Source organism: Archocentrus centrarchus, chromosome 8 (genome assembly GCF_007364275.1).
Source record: "Archocentrus centrarchus isolate MPI-CPG fArcCen1 chromosome 8, fArcCen1, whole genome shotgun sequence".
Taxonomy (NCBI): Eukaryota; Metazoa; Chordata; class Actinopteri; order Cichliformes; family Cichlidae; genus Archocentrus; species Archocentrus centrarchus.
This window is the reverse complement of record NC_044353.1, coordinates 15,282,123-15,296,411: the sequence shown is the minus strand read 5'-3', so window position 1 is coordinate 15,296,411 and position 14,289 is coordinate 15,282,123. Positions and strand designations below refer to the sequence as shown.

The window sequence follows — 14,289 nt, the reverse complement described above, 5'->3', positions numbered from 1 at the left end:
TGAAAAATCACCTGATTAGTGTTCTAGGGTTAAGTGAAGATTAGTGATATAAACATGCAGTTCTTCCTTGGCATCTATCAGCATGATAGGATTTTGTACAGCTGCTCAAACAGTGCCAGTCACTGTGGCTCTCGAGCACAGTAATAAACAGCAGAGTCTTCAGTCTTCAGGCTGTTCATCTGCAGATACACCTGCTGTCTGCTATTGTCCCTGGAGATGGTAAACCGGCCTTGGACTGACTGAGTGTAGTATGTGCTAGTAACTTGGATAGTGGCAACCCACTCAAGTCCTTTGCCAGGAGTCTGTCTGACCCAATGCATCCAGTAGTCACTGAATGTGAATCCAGAGCCTGTACAGGTCAGTCTGTGAGACTCTCCAGGCCGTTTAACCACTGGTTCAGATTCTGTCAGAGTCTGACCATCAACACCTGTCAAAACAAGACAATAGTTACATGAAGTAAGTTGATTAGTTTTTGAAACCAAATTTGATCTGAAATGTCTCACCTCCCCATAAAATCATAAAAAGGAGCAGTCCTGTTCTTACAGCCATCATTTTAAACATTTTAAACTGTCTGACCGCTCAATGTCATCTGTCAACCCCTGCAATCACCTCAGTAGCTTTAAGACATACAGAATTTGCATTGACTCCTCCTCGCAGATATATATCTTTAAGTTGTAATAAGTCTTCAACATGCAGGGGTGGACCTGGTGCTACCTGGAGAAGTGTTCTTCCATGGTGGCGAGCTCTGGTGACGACTTTATGTGCATCTATGCACGAAGAGGATTAGTAGAAGTATAAGTCTTCAACATGAACAGGTTACCATAATTAGTTTCCCCCTAAAAGTCAATTTTACAATGTAGCTACTCACTGTAATCATCCCATTACTCTATAACAATAACTGTCTGTCAGAATTAGAATATTCTTTACTATTATTACCCTCAAATATAATCGTATTTTGGTTTCACTCTGTGAAATTAATATAAGACATAAATATTAAAAAATATGTAATCTAAAAAATTTAATTACAAAAATTATAATCACAATAATGTTTCACACACATTCATACTCTGATGAATGCATCAAGAGAAACTCAGGGTTTGGTATCTTGGTCAAGGATGCTTTGACATGCAGTCTGGAGCATCCAGGGATCGAACCACCAACCTTCCAATCAGTAGCTGACCTCCTCTACCTCCCGGTGATGAAGGCTTTGTGACAGAAGCTGTTCTTCATTCTCATGCCAGACAGCTGTGCTGTGGACAGAACGTGACCAGGATATGTGGTGTACTTTTTATCGATTCAATTGAGGTTATCAATTCAATCGATTCAATTCAACATTTTGATTGTGTGCAGCAATGTCAGAGCTCTAGAATTACAACTACAGAGATTCATCTAGAAACTGAACTGCTGTCCTCTTGGTGGGGATTGAGTTTTTTCCTTCTGTTTACATGAACTTCATGAATGTAATTGTTTTGAACTTGCTGAAATTGTTAAATAACTTTAGTTTTCTGCAACAAAATAGGAAAACATTGTTTAAGCTCTGGTGACTTCAGGCTACAAGTGTTCAGGAAGTGAAGGGGTTTTTTATTCATGTCTGTTATTGGTTTGTGTAACTGTGGTGTCAGGCACAGTAATACACAGCAGTGTCTGCCTATTTAAGGGAATTCTTTTGCTGGTACAATATGACATTAAACTTGTTCAGAAGTGAATCCTTAATGTTTACATCAACACTAACCCTCTCCAGATGTAAGCTGTGTTGCAGATTCTTTTATTTTATTCTGCAGTCGACTGAAAGGAAAGATAAAATCTTAAACATTGTCTGGCAGGGTGGTCATGGAAAATTCATGATTTTGTTGCAACAATACCACCACGCACACTATTAAAACAATAACAAACTGTTTAGTTACAACTTTTGTAGCTCATCTCTGCAGGTCTATATGATGGCGTAACTCTGTGATGGCACAACTGAGTTTGATCCAAACATCCAGGAATGCAGACTGGAAAGTTAATGGAGATCTTCCTGAAGTTTTTTTAAGTGTTGTGAGTTAGACAGAAATATTACTTTCTTCAGAAAAAAACTTCACATTAAATTTCAGTGTTATTATTTCTGCATATTTTTGGGCATAGCAGCTTAATTTGACAGTGTAGAGAGACAGGAACATGGCAGGAGAAACGAGGAAGAACACAACAAAGAGGAACAGGTCCGGACTCGAACCTGCACTTCACGTCGTGGAATACATGGTAGTCTGCTCTTCCACTGAGCCACCTGCATGTCCTAACATCTGCATATTTTTACAAGTAATTTATTATTTTCACACTTTTACTGCTGCATGGACTGCCTCCCCGTACAGCAGTGATCTATGTTAAGAAATTATCAGTGGTCCAAAGGCTCCTCCTCTGGTGAATTGAAGTATTGAGGCTCTGAGGGGTTTTTGTTAAGGGCTGCTGATGCTTTGTGTTACTGTGGCTCTCGGGCACAGTAATACACAGCAGAGTCTTCAGGCTGCACATTCTGTCCAGTTAATGTCACTGTTTTGCTGGAAGAGTCTATGGAAATGCTGAACTTGCTTTTAAGTGAATCTTTGTAGTATGTTGTAGATCCAACGGCAGCCATTCCAATCCATTCCAGTCCTTTCCCTGCAGGCTGTCTGATCCAAGCTGTGTAGTAGCTACTAACAGAATAAGAGACCTGACAGGTGAGGGTCAGACGTTGACCCGGCTGCACAGTCACAGAGGCCAGCTGGGTCAATTGTTCACACTTCACACCTGTGTGAAAACAAAATGTTTATGACAAATTACAGGTTTTGCTACAAAACAAGAACTGCAGAAAATTGCACATCTATAGAGACTCACATCCAGCTGCTAAGAGCAGGAACAGAACTACAGAAAACATGTTTTTTGGTGAAAGTGACATAATGAGATCTCCACACCACAGTCTGCTGTGGAGTTTTATAGCTGAGTAACACAGGAAGTCAGTGAGTTTGCATAGAAAGGCATAAAGCATTGATCAGGGACTGACTGAAGCCTGCTGAAGAAGCTTCCTCTGATGGACAGCATTAAACATGTTTAGGAAATTCACATATGGATTCTCATTAGATAATTACTCAACTGTAAGACAAAAATCAAACAGGTGACTTCTGGTTATAGTTACATAATGTGAAACCAACAAATGATTATACTGCATTATATTTTAGAATAATCCCAAGCAATGAAAAAGAAGAGGACTACTAGTGTTATTTATATTAATGTTTTATTAGACTGCTGTGATACACAACAATTTAAACTGTATTCATTAAAGTGATGGTACATTTAGTATATTTTCAAATTATTGAAATTGATATGTTTGTTAATCTTTCTGTATTATGAACACATAAATACAAAACTGTGACTCAAAGAGGGTCATTTAAATAGAGATACTTTCTTAGTTACTTTCTGCATTATACATTTCTATGTGCTGCACACATACATATAAAACTGTGACAGGACAAAAGAAATTCAAATGGTAAATTCAAATACTCTACGCCACCTTTTTGAAATGTGTTTTTGTGAGAAATCATAAGTAACTAACAAAGTAGATGTCAGATGTCTGAATAAATGTTTAAATGAGTCCAGGATTCAATAACATTTAGGTAAGATCAGTATTTATGCCACTCGCCTTCCACAGTGATTAAACAGAGACAAAGATGACACAGTTTCACATCTTATTGTGTGATCCTAAATTTTACTAAAATACTTTGAATTAGAAAGTTTGAATTTAATTAGATTTTTTTTTTTTTAATGGGAAATGCAGGTATTTTGTAGGTTTAAGATTAAGACCATTATGTCTATTGGATCTATCATATATATATATATATATATATATATATATATATATATATATATATATATATATATATATATATATATATATATATATATATATGAGTGTGTAATCCAAGACTAAATTAATCATATATGTGGTTTTTCTACAGTGGCAATTTCTGGAAAGAAGTGGCATAGCTAGCAGAGGTTGAGCCTGTGTTCATCCCTGTAATCCACTCCAGAGCTCTCCCTGACCTCTGTCATATCCAGGGAATATTGTAGCTTGTAGGGCTTCCTCTACAGGAGGAATTTGGTATTCAAAAATTCAGTTGCACAGCTTTTAAATATTTTGGCAGGCAGATAACATCAGACGATACCACGAGTAGTCTATTTTTGCTAATATGTCTAATTATCTGTAAATAAGACATAGTATTTCGAAAATGTAGCACTCAGTGTCTTTTCATCACCACTTTATGTACAGTATTGTGCAACTGCTCCCACTGGGATTCACGGTGGAGTTTACCTCCTGTTCTCAGGCTAATACTTTAAAAAGAAGTGATACAGTTACTAATACTTATTGATTTCATTATCTGAGTGGGCATTTTTTGCCCTTTGCTTCCCAATCCTTAGCTAGTCTTCCAGCAGGCATGTTTATGTTGTAGCAAAACGTGTCCTTTACGGCACTGATTGTTTGTTTTATTGTTTTTAAAACTAACCCAACCTGTTCCAAGTCAAAGAATAACCAGATATGCCACAGCTGATGATGAAAGATTTCCCATCATCATCATCATCATCATCATCATCATCAGTCTTTCTCTTGTATTAGAGTGAAGCTGATAATCTCACAGGATCCTGTATGTTTGAAATTGAAGTAATCTAGATTTTGAAAAGAACTGTTAATTTTAAAGGATTTAAAAATAACACTAATAACACACTGATAATCAGATCTTGTGATGCATAGATGCTATTAAGGCTTGAAGCTCATTTTCTGAACAGCATTGTGTGCTACAAGAGTCAGCAGTAGATTGTTGATGATTTCGCTCTCATGCACTGTTTAATGTAAATAATTATCCAGCGTGATACTTTAAACTGGTTGTAAGATATAAACTGGTGTGTGTAATTGTTAAATTATATCTGATGCTTTATCAGGAGTGAAGCAGTTCTCTAAATTGATGAGACCAATTATGGGAGTGGATCAGATAAGACCTGTAGGATTTTGTACAGCTGCTGAATCAACTTCTCTCACTGTGGATCTCGAGCACAATAATAAACAGCAGAATCTTCAGTCTTCAGGCCGTTCATCTGCAGATACAGCTGCTCTCTGCTGTTGTCTCTGGAGACAGTAAACCTGCCTTGGACTGACTGTGAGTAGTATTTGCTACTACCACCTGCATCAGTAGCAATCCATTCTAGTCCTTTTCCAGGAGCTTGTCTGATCCAGGCCATCCGGTAGCTGCTGAATGACAGTCCAGAGGTTGTGCAGGTCAATTTGTGAGACTCTCCAGGTCGTTTAACTGCTGGTTCAGATTCTGTCAGTGTCTGACTATTAACACCTGTCAAGATAAAAAGAGAGAGAAAATCAATAACACGCATGATTTAAAAGCATGGAACAAAATATTTTAACCAAAAAAAAACCCAACTCTTCACCTGCTAAGCAGAGAGTTAAGAGGAGCAGTCCCGTCCAACAGGCCATCATGTTAAGATGAGAGTCCACTGTTCTCTGTCTTCATCTCTGCAGTCAGATATGAAGGTGTAGAAGCTATCAGTGCTTTTGCATTGGCTCCTCCTCTTTGAGGTATGCAACTAGACTGGGCTTAACATTCAGATACTGTGAGGTAAAAACTTTATAATGAAACAGTGAAAGAAAATTAAGGGTTGTTTAAATTATGTTTATGTAAAATGAGTTTCCCAAATTATTTGCTTGAATTCTAGAGAGAAATCAAAGCTTTGAGTATCAAATATTTGCTTTATTGTAGGCTGAAAGGGTAGAACAAAAGTATGTATTATTTTTATTTTTTTAGTGAAAAAACAAACAAACAAACAAAAAAGATCCCCTTTTATATATTTATGTATATAGTGCTTATGTATATGTGTATAGTTTTTTGCTATTTTATTCTATTTTATTTTATTCTATTGAATTTTAGTTTTTAGTTTAGTTATTTGTTCTTACTCATCCTTTTCATTTTTTCTCTGTATTGAGCTGCTGTAATGCACAAATTTCCCCGTCGTGGGATTATTAAAGTTTTATCTTATCTTATCTTATCTTATCTTATCTTATCTTATCTTATCTTATCTTTTGACATGATGAATACATTCAGTATTGTAGAATGGTCTTAGACAATTGATCTCTTAATGCAACATGCAGCAAATATCATTTTTACAACTGTATTTGTGGAAATGCTGTAATAATTTGCTGATTTTGTTTATAAGTAAAATTTAGTAGCAAAGCATTTGTTAACAGTCCCACCCTGGGACACAGATTCATGCAGCATAACCCTGTGAAAGTATACTCCTGGTCTTGCTGCTCACACGGCGTGCCAACTTTAGCTTTACAAACTGTGGACAGAAAATTGTTAAATCTGCTCAGTTGTAGCTGCACATTCAACTCTCATCACCACACCTTCACACAAATGTCTGAGGAAGCTGAAAACAGACACCAGGTTGGAGCCAGTCTGGGCATGCCTCAGACTTTAAAAAGGAGAGGGACAAATTTACATTTTTTTTATTACACCTTCTACAATTTAAAAAGAAAATAACTTGAATAAAATTGAATACTATGATAATCCTAAATTATTTATGCATAAAGTTTGTGTTTTAATTGCTGAACGGACTGCATCTCCATTTACCAGTGAACTGATTTTGAAAAAATTTGTGGTCTTAGGGCGCCTCCTCTGGTGGGTTTGTATTACAGGGGTTAGTGCTCTGAGGGGTTTTTGTTAAGGGCTGTTGATGCTTTGTGTTACTGTGGCTCTCGGGCACAGTAATACACAGCAGAGTCTTCAGGCTGCACATTCTGTCCAGTTAAAGTCACTGTGTTGCTGGAAGAGTCTGTGGAAATGCTGAACTTGCTTTTAAGTGAATCTTTGTAGTATGTTGTAGATCCAGCTCCCATTCCAATCCATTCCAGTCCTTTCCCTGCAGGCTGTCTGATCCAGTTGGTCCAGTAGCCACTAACAGAATAAGAGACCTGACAGGTGAGGGTCAGACGTTGACCCGGCTGCACAGTCACAGAGGCCGGCTGGGTCAATTGTTCACACTTCACACCTGTTAAAAGAAATATTTTGTGACAAATTACAGGTTATGTTACAAAACAAGAACTGATGAATACTGCACATCTAAAGAGACTCACATCCAGCTGCTAAGAGCAGGAACAGAACTACAGAAAACATGTTTTTTGGTGAAAGTGACATAATGAGATCTCCACACCACAGTCTGCTGTGGAGTTTTATAGCTGAGTAACACAGGAAGTCAGTGAGTTTGCATAGAAAGGCATAAAGCATTGATCAGGGACTGACTGAAGCCTGCTGAAGAAGCTTCCTCTGATGGACAACATTAAACATGTTTGGGAAATTCACATATGAGATTCTAAGTAGATAATTACTCAACTGTAAGACAAAAATCAAACAGGTGTCTTCTGGTTGTAGTTACATATTATAACAGTTGATTATACTGCATTATATTTTAGAACAATCCCAAGCAATGAGGTAGAAGAAGACCACTAATGTTATATATATTAACGTTATATTAGACTGCTGTGATACACAACAATGTACACTGTATTCAATAAAGTGACAGTACATTTGGTTTATTTTCACATCATTGAAACTCCTGTAATATATCTATTTATGTGCTCCAGGCATTAATATAAAACTGTGACTCAAAGAAAGTCATTTAAATAGAGTAAAGGTTTTCTGTGACTAGTTTTAAAATCACACAGAAGAGCAGAAAAAGAAATTCAAACGGTAGAGACATACTCTCCTCCAACTTTTTGAAATGCGTTTTGTGAGAAAGAGCAAGTAAATAATCAAGTAGATGTCAGATGTCTGGATCAACCTTTAAATGAGGATTCAGTAACATTTAGGTAAGATCAGTGTTTATGCCACTCGACTCCCGCAGTGATTAAACAGAGACAGAGATGACACTGGTTCAAATCTTATTGCGTGACCTACTTTAAATTTTAATAGAATCATTCAAACTTTTTTTTTTCTAAAGAAAGTTCACATTTCTACTTTGTCTGGTTCTCCATATCCAGGGGTGTGTAGTTAAAAGGGAAATGCAGGTATTTTGAAATTAATATTGTCTATGGGGTTTATCTTATATATGAGTGTGGAATCCATCCAGATTAAATGAATCAAGTATGTTGTGGCAATTTCTGAAAAGAACTGTCAGAGAATTAGCCTGCATTCATCCACCCAATCCACTCCAGAGCTCTCCCCAACCTCTGTCATATCCAGGGAATATTGTAGCTTGTAGGCTATAATCACCTATGAAATCTGAAAATGAAAAGCTTTGGAGTCTATGGCAACTCAAAGAAATATACTTTGAGTTTTCAGGCCTGTCCTTATGACCCTGTGTATTCAGTCATTTATAGGATGTTAAATGAGAGGCTGTAAAAGTCAACACGTGTGACTCTCCAGGAGGACATTCCAGTTCCTGTTTCTCTTAAAAAAGAGCATCACTTTCTCTCAGGAAAACTGCTCTCAGGTCATTTCAATTTCTCATGTTGAACCAAAGCTTAAAAATATTTTTGGATTCTGAGTATCCAGCCAAAGAAGTTACTTATGAACATTTTAGAGCTTGATTTTCTTTTTGGAAAAGTCCATCTAATATATAAGGTTTGTATCGTGGCTGTTTGTTGACATAAGTTGATAGCTGAAGTGGCAATGTAGTCACATCTTCACTGATGCTGCTCCAGTTTCATTTTTAAAGAAATAATTTCCTTACCTTAGAAACAAACAGAATAAAGTTCAGGAAATCCTATTTTCCCTACTTTAGAGTTACAGTTTTTGTATTTTTAAAAATGTGCAAAATGTTCTGTAACAAATAAAATGAAAATATGTTTAAATGAGATCTTTTTATAAGGGAGCGAAAAGAGCTCCCTCTGTGGGAGCAACTCAGACACATTATTATTTTAGAAAACAGCTTACAATATTATGACATCATGATTTTTCCTATTATGTCTGATAATCTGTACATAAGACACAGACAGTATTTCTGAAAAAAAGTATTTTCTTTGCCAATTTTTGTGTTTTGTAACTGTGAATTTTAACTTCTGTTCTGAAATAAATACTTTCAAAAGAATATTGATGCATTTTATGCTAAAAAAAAAAAAGGTTTACATAATCGCAGTTAAGAAATAACTTGTCTTATTTTAGATTTATGTTTTGCATCAAATTTGAACTTCACAATCAGTCAGAGAGGGGACAGGTTGTCCTCAGCCTCCAGACTCTTAATTAGTGTTCAGCAAACATTTCCATTGTGTGTTAAAGTGATCTCACTCATGTTCTCACAGGATCAGATCCTTTGAAATGAAGCTCAGAAAAGGTCTTCTGTCCTCTCACTGACTTCACAGCATTATGAATCATATTTGCTGTATAAATATTTACTGTAAACTGTTAATGATTTTTTTTGGAAACATCTCTATCATCTTAGTTATTTTAGATCATGGCTGCCATTAAGCTCTGAAGGTCTTTCAGTGAATAAGGTATTTATTCTAAATTTGTACATTTAAAGATGAAACCTGATTAAATCAGTTGTCACAGAACCAGCAGTTTATTTTTGCTAATACCTTTTTTCATACACTCTTCAGTTAGCTTTAGTTTTATTGGGCAGAAAACTACACAGAGTATGGCACCAGGTACTCTCACTTCCTCCCACAGCCCAAAGATACGTTTGTTAGGTTCATTGTTTTCTTTCTCTCTGTTTCAGCCCTCTTATTGACTCATGAGCTCATCAGGATATCTGCCCCTCAGATGTAAGTGAATAGATTATTTACAATAATTATCTCACTGATGTTTAAATGCTTATCATTTTTACTGTTATTGATCATCTTACTTTAAGAGTAATAATTAATCCATCCATCCATCCATCCACCAGCTGTCATAGGGTGAGAGGCAGGGTACACCCAGGTACAGGCTACAGTGATATTAAATAAAATAATGCTAAAATTATGTTTAAATTAAAATGGAATACAATTTATGATACAATAAAATAGCAAGAGAGAGACAGAACTATATAGGATTTTGTACAGCTGTTGAAAGGGGTTCAGTCACTGTGGCTCTCGAGCACAATAATAAACAGCAGAGTCTTCAGTCTTCAGACTGTTTATCTGCAGATACAGCTGCTGTCTGTTGTTGTCTCTGGAGATGGTAAAGCGGCCTTGAAATGACTGAGAGTAGTAGGTGGTGCCCCCATTGCTGCTAATATAAGCAATCCACTCCAGTCCTTTTCCAGGAGCCTGTCTGATCCAGTGCATCTCATAAAAGCTTCATCTGCCCAGTAGACAGTTAAAAGAAGGAGTCTTGTCCTGTAGTCCAAGTTAAACTATTTTCTGCCAACCTCTCTGTTGTGATTTATCAGGGGATACCTGAAATCCACTGATCTTAGTTGCTGTTCTCAATGAATGTGCATGATTCATTTTAGTTTGTCATGTTCTCAGAGGTCTGATGAAACAGTGGCTCTCGTCATAGGAAGAGCTGAGTGTTTAAGGGCACAAGATAAGATAAAGTCTTTATTAATCTCAAAAGAAATTCTTGTACCTTTTACAGTCCAATAAAAAATAGAAAGGTGGACGGTCTAAAAAGGTTGGGATTCATTTACTGAATTTCTCTCTACAGCATGATGCTGTAATCTGTCATGTTTATATTACTTATAATTGCAACCGTGACATGTTTCAGTGTACAGACTTTATATTCAAATATTCAAAAAATTTTATTGTCATTCTTCTCGTGTAAAATATGATAGGAACAAAAATCAGTCTGAGGTCCCTCCAGTGCAAGTTGCCAAAGAAACTATGTACAGTGTACATTTACAAATAAATAGAATAATTTATTTAATTTTTTACGTGAGGCATCTGCAAAAGACGAGAGGCAAGTACAGTAGGCTGTATATTTTGTACTTTTACTGTCACTGGAAGAGTTTTAGTAAAAGCTGAAGTTGTTCTTTAGTGAATCTTTATATCATATAGAAGATCATATAGATAGATTTGATTCACCTGAAAGATTTAGTTCATAATATTGTATAAAGCAAATAATTAGTGACAATAATGTCAAATTGTTTAAAGTAATCATTAAAAAAATCATTTGCAATCATAAATTGCTCTGGCATTAATCATAATCTCATAGACACAAAAGGAAACCTGAATCACTGAATATCTCACACACAGCTGATCGTGACAGTGAACAGCACAGTGGTCTGAGAGCGCCTCCTCTGGTAGCTTCTTGTTAAAACAGTTCAGGCTGTGAGAGGTTTTTGTCCAGGTCCCCTGATGGATTGTGTTATTGTGGCGTCTGGCACAGTAATACACAGCAGTGTCATCAGGCTGCACATTCTGTCCAATTAGAGTCACGATTCTGCTGGAAGGATTTAAGTCAATACTGAATTTGTTCTTTAGTGAATGTCTCTGGAGCTTGAAAAAAGGCGACTGGACTTCTTTTTGTTTCTTGAAGACATTTCACCTCTCATACGAAAGGCTTCTTCAGTTCTCAACCAAATGGTGGAGAGACCAAGGGACTACACCTGTGGGTGTAGTCCCTTGGAGGTGGTTATGACCCTCGTGTAAACACATGTGCCAAAGTGTGAAGGAGGCGTGGGTCATTTCAATCAGTTGTTTCAGTTGAAACCAATTTAGGACTTTGCTCTGTTGTTTCATGTGGCCTATTGAGGTCACTGGAACAAAGGTGTGAATGGGGGTTGAGACGTCTGGGAAGGGAGCTCAGGACAGCACTGTAAGCGGGGGAAAGTTGGTGACGTAATCCACCTCCTCTGTTCAATGATGGTTGTTCACAGTGGACATAGATGGCTTCTTTCACTCCTCTTTCAAACCATCTGTCTTCCCTGTCCAAAATGTGAACATTGGCATCCTCAAAAGAGTGCCCTTTCTCCTTCAGATGCAGATGTACTGCTGAATCTTGTCCTGTTGTTGTGGCTCTTCTATGTTGTGCCATTCGTTTGTGAAGAGGCTGTACCTCCAATGTAGAGGTCTGAGCACTCTTCACTGCACTGGACAGCATACACTACATTGCTGATCTTGTGTTTGGGTGGTTTGTCCTTGAGATGAACCAGTTTTTGTCTTAGGGTGTGAGTTGGTTTGAAGTATGCTGAGATGTCATGCTTGGAGAAAATTCTTCTGAGTTTCTCTGACAAGCCTGACACATATGGGATGTCAATGTTCTTCCTCTTGTCCTTCTTATTCTCTGTAGTTTGTGTTTGGCCTTCATTCCTGTGCATCTTGGCTGATTTGATGAAGGCCCAGTTGGGGTAACCACACTTTTAGACCTCTGCCTTATCACAACATATTTCAAATACAACGATGGATTCTACAGACAGAAGCATGGATGTGCCATGGGCTCCCCAGTGTCTCCCATTGTAGCCAACCTTTACATGGAGGAAGTAAAGCTCTTGGTTCTTTCAAAGGGGTGACACCTAGCCACTGGTACAGATATGTAGATGACACCTGGATCAAAATCAAAACCCAAGAAGTAGAAGCCTTCACTTACCACATCAACTCAGTGGATAAATACATACGTTTTACCAGGGAGGACACCAGAGATAACACGTTACCATTCCTGGACAGTGCGGTGCTTATCAAGGAAGATGGAAGCCTCAATATTGAAGTTTACCGGAAGCCCACACACACAGACCAGTATCTCCTCTTTGACTCCCACCACCCTCTGGAACACAAACTTGGGGTGATCAGGACCCTACAACACCGGGCAGAAAGTGTTCCCTCTGAGGCAAAAGGGAAACAAAAGGAACACACACATATTAAGTGACGTCTTTATAACTGTGTCTCTGGAAAGAAACGTAGTTTGCATAAAGATTTGAAATTTTATGGTCACTTGAGTACCAAGTCCTAATTGCTAATATCTGTAGTTATTTATAATAAAAGTCATATATTTCAGTAGTAAAATCATCAAACAGAAATGAAAATATTTTATAATTTTAAGTCTACTAGAGGATATGAACGCTGCCAGATACAGCTGCTATCTGTTGTTGTCTCTGAAGATGGTAAACATACATTGAAATAACTGAGAGTAATGAGTAGTTTCCCTACTGTTGTAAACATAAGCAATCCACTCCAGCCCTTTTCCAGGAGCCTGTCTGACCCAGACCATAGCGTGGCTGCTGAATGTGACTCCAGAGGATATCGGCTCTCCAGGCCTTTCAGATTCTCTCAGAGTTTGACTACCACCACCTCCTAAGACATTTGAAAAATCCAACAAATTAATTTGGGTCACAAATAGGAACAAAGTATATCAAAACTGAGGTCTTGACTTTTTAATTCCAATAATAAAATAATATTTATTAAACAATAAATAAATAAAAGTAACAGCAGCTCATATAGAATCAAACGCCAAGCAAAAAAGGTGAGTCTTCAGAGCAGATTTAAAAATGGCCAGAGAAGAAGCCTGTTTAATGTACAGTGGCAAAGCGTTCCAGAGTTTTGGAGCTGCCACAGCAAAGGCTCTATCCCCTCTGAGCTTCCTTAGAGTCCTAGGCACATCCAGGTACAGTTGACTAGCTGATCTGAGAGGTCGGGAAGGAGAGTGTTCAATTCAGTTCTGCTCAGTTGCCCAGAAGCCTCTGCTGAAAGTTGAACTGTGAGACAAGACAGTGAGCTGTGTATGAAATCTGTTTAAATTAAGAAATTAATGCAGAGTGTCATATAATGAAGATCTGTGTACATACAGTGAAACTCAAAACCTTTATGTGACTTGCTTAAAATTATACTTATTTAATTATGTACTTTCCCTCTATGCATGTATGTATTTTATGTAAATTTTATGTGCCTGAATTTTCTTTCTGCCAGTACTTCATCCCTGAGGCAATGACCATATTGGCATGTTGCTTCTAACTGTTGCCTCTAACCTATACAGTTAGGTATATGTTAATTGATGTGTTATAGGGTTGTTACTGGTGGATGGTGATGATCTGTTTCACTGCTTTCCATAGTTTATTAAAAACAACATTAACTAAACATAAACACACAGTTCTTCCTCGTATGTATCAACATGAGAAAAGTAAGTGGAGAGGATTTGTACAGCTGCTCAGCCAGTGCCCATCACTGTGTGGCTTGCATGCCGAGCACAATAATAAACAGCAGAATCTTCAGTTTTCAGACTGTTCATCTGCAGATACACCTGCTGCCTGTCGTTGTCTCTGGAGATGGTGAAGCGGCCTTGAACTGACTGTGAGTAGTATTTGCTAGTAACATCGATAGTGGCGACCCACTCCAGTCCTTTTCCAGGAGCCTGTCTGACCCAGCCCATT

General features: G+C 37.5%; 1 protein-coding gene and 2 gene segments (V, D, J or C); all 3 read right to left on the bottom strand.

Annotated features, from left to right (window-relative positions):
• Positions 1-14,289, bottom strand: part of LOC115783986 (serine/threonine-protein kinase pim-1-like) — a 1,015,907-nt gene that overhangs the window by 558,628 nt on the left and 442,990 nt on the right. The gene's annotated exons all lie outside the window — the stretch shown is intronic.
• LOC115784009 (Ig heavy chain V region 5A-like) lies at positions 2,456-2,904 on the bottom strand. The segment is given in 2 exon segments: positions 2,456-2,763; positions 2,851-2,904. Coding segments are annotated over 2 exon segments (348 nt in total).
• On the bottom strand, positions 6,758-7,204 carry LOC115784013 (Ig heavy chain V region 5A-like). The segment is given in 2 exon segments: positions 6,758-7,062; positions 7,148-7,204. Coding segments are annotated over 2 exon segments (345 nt in total).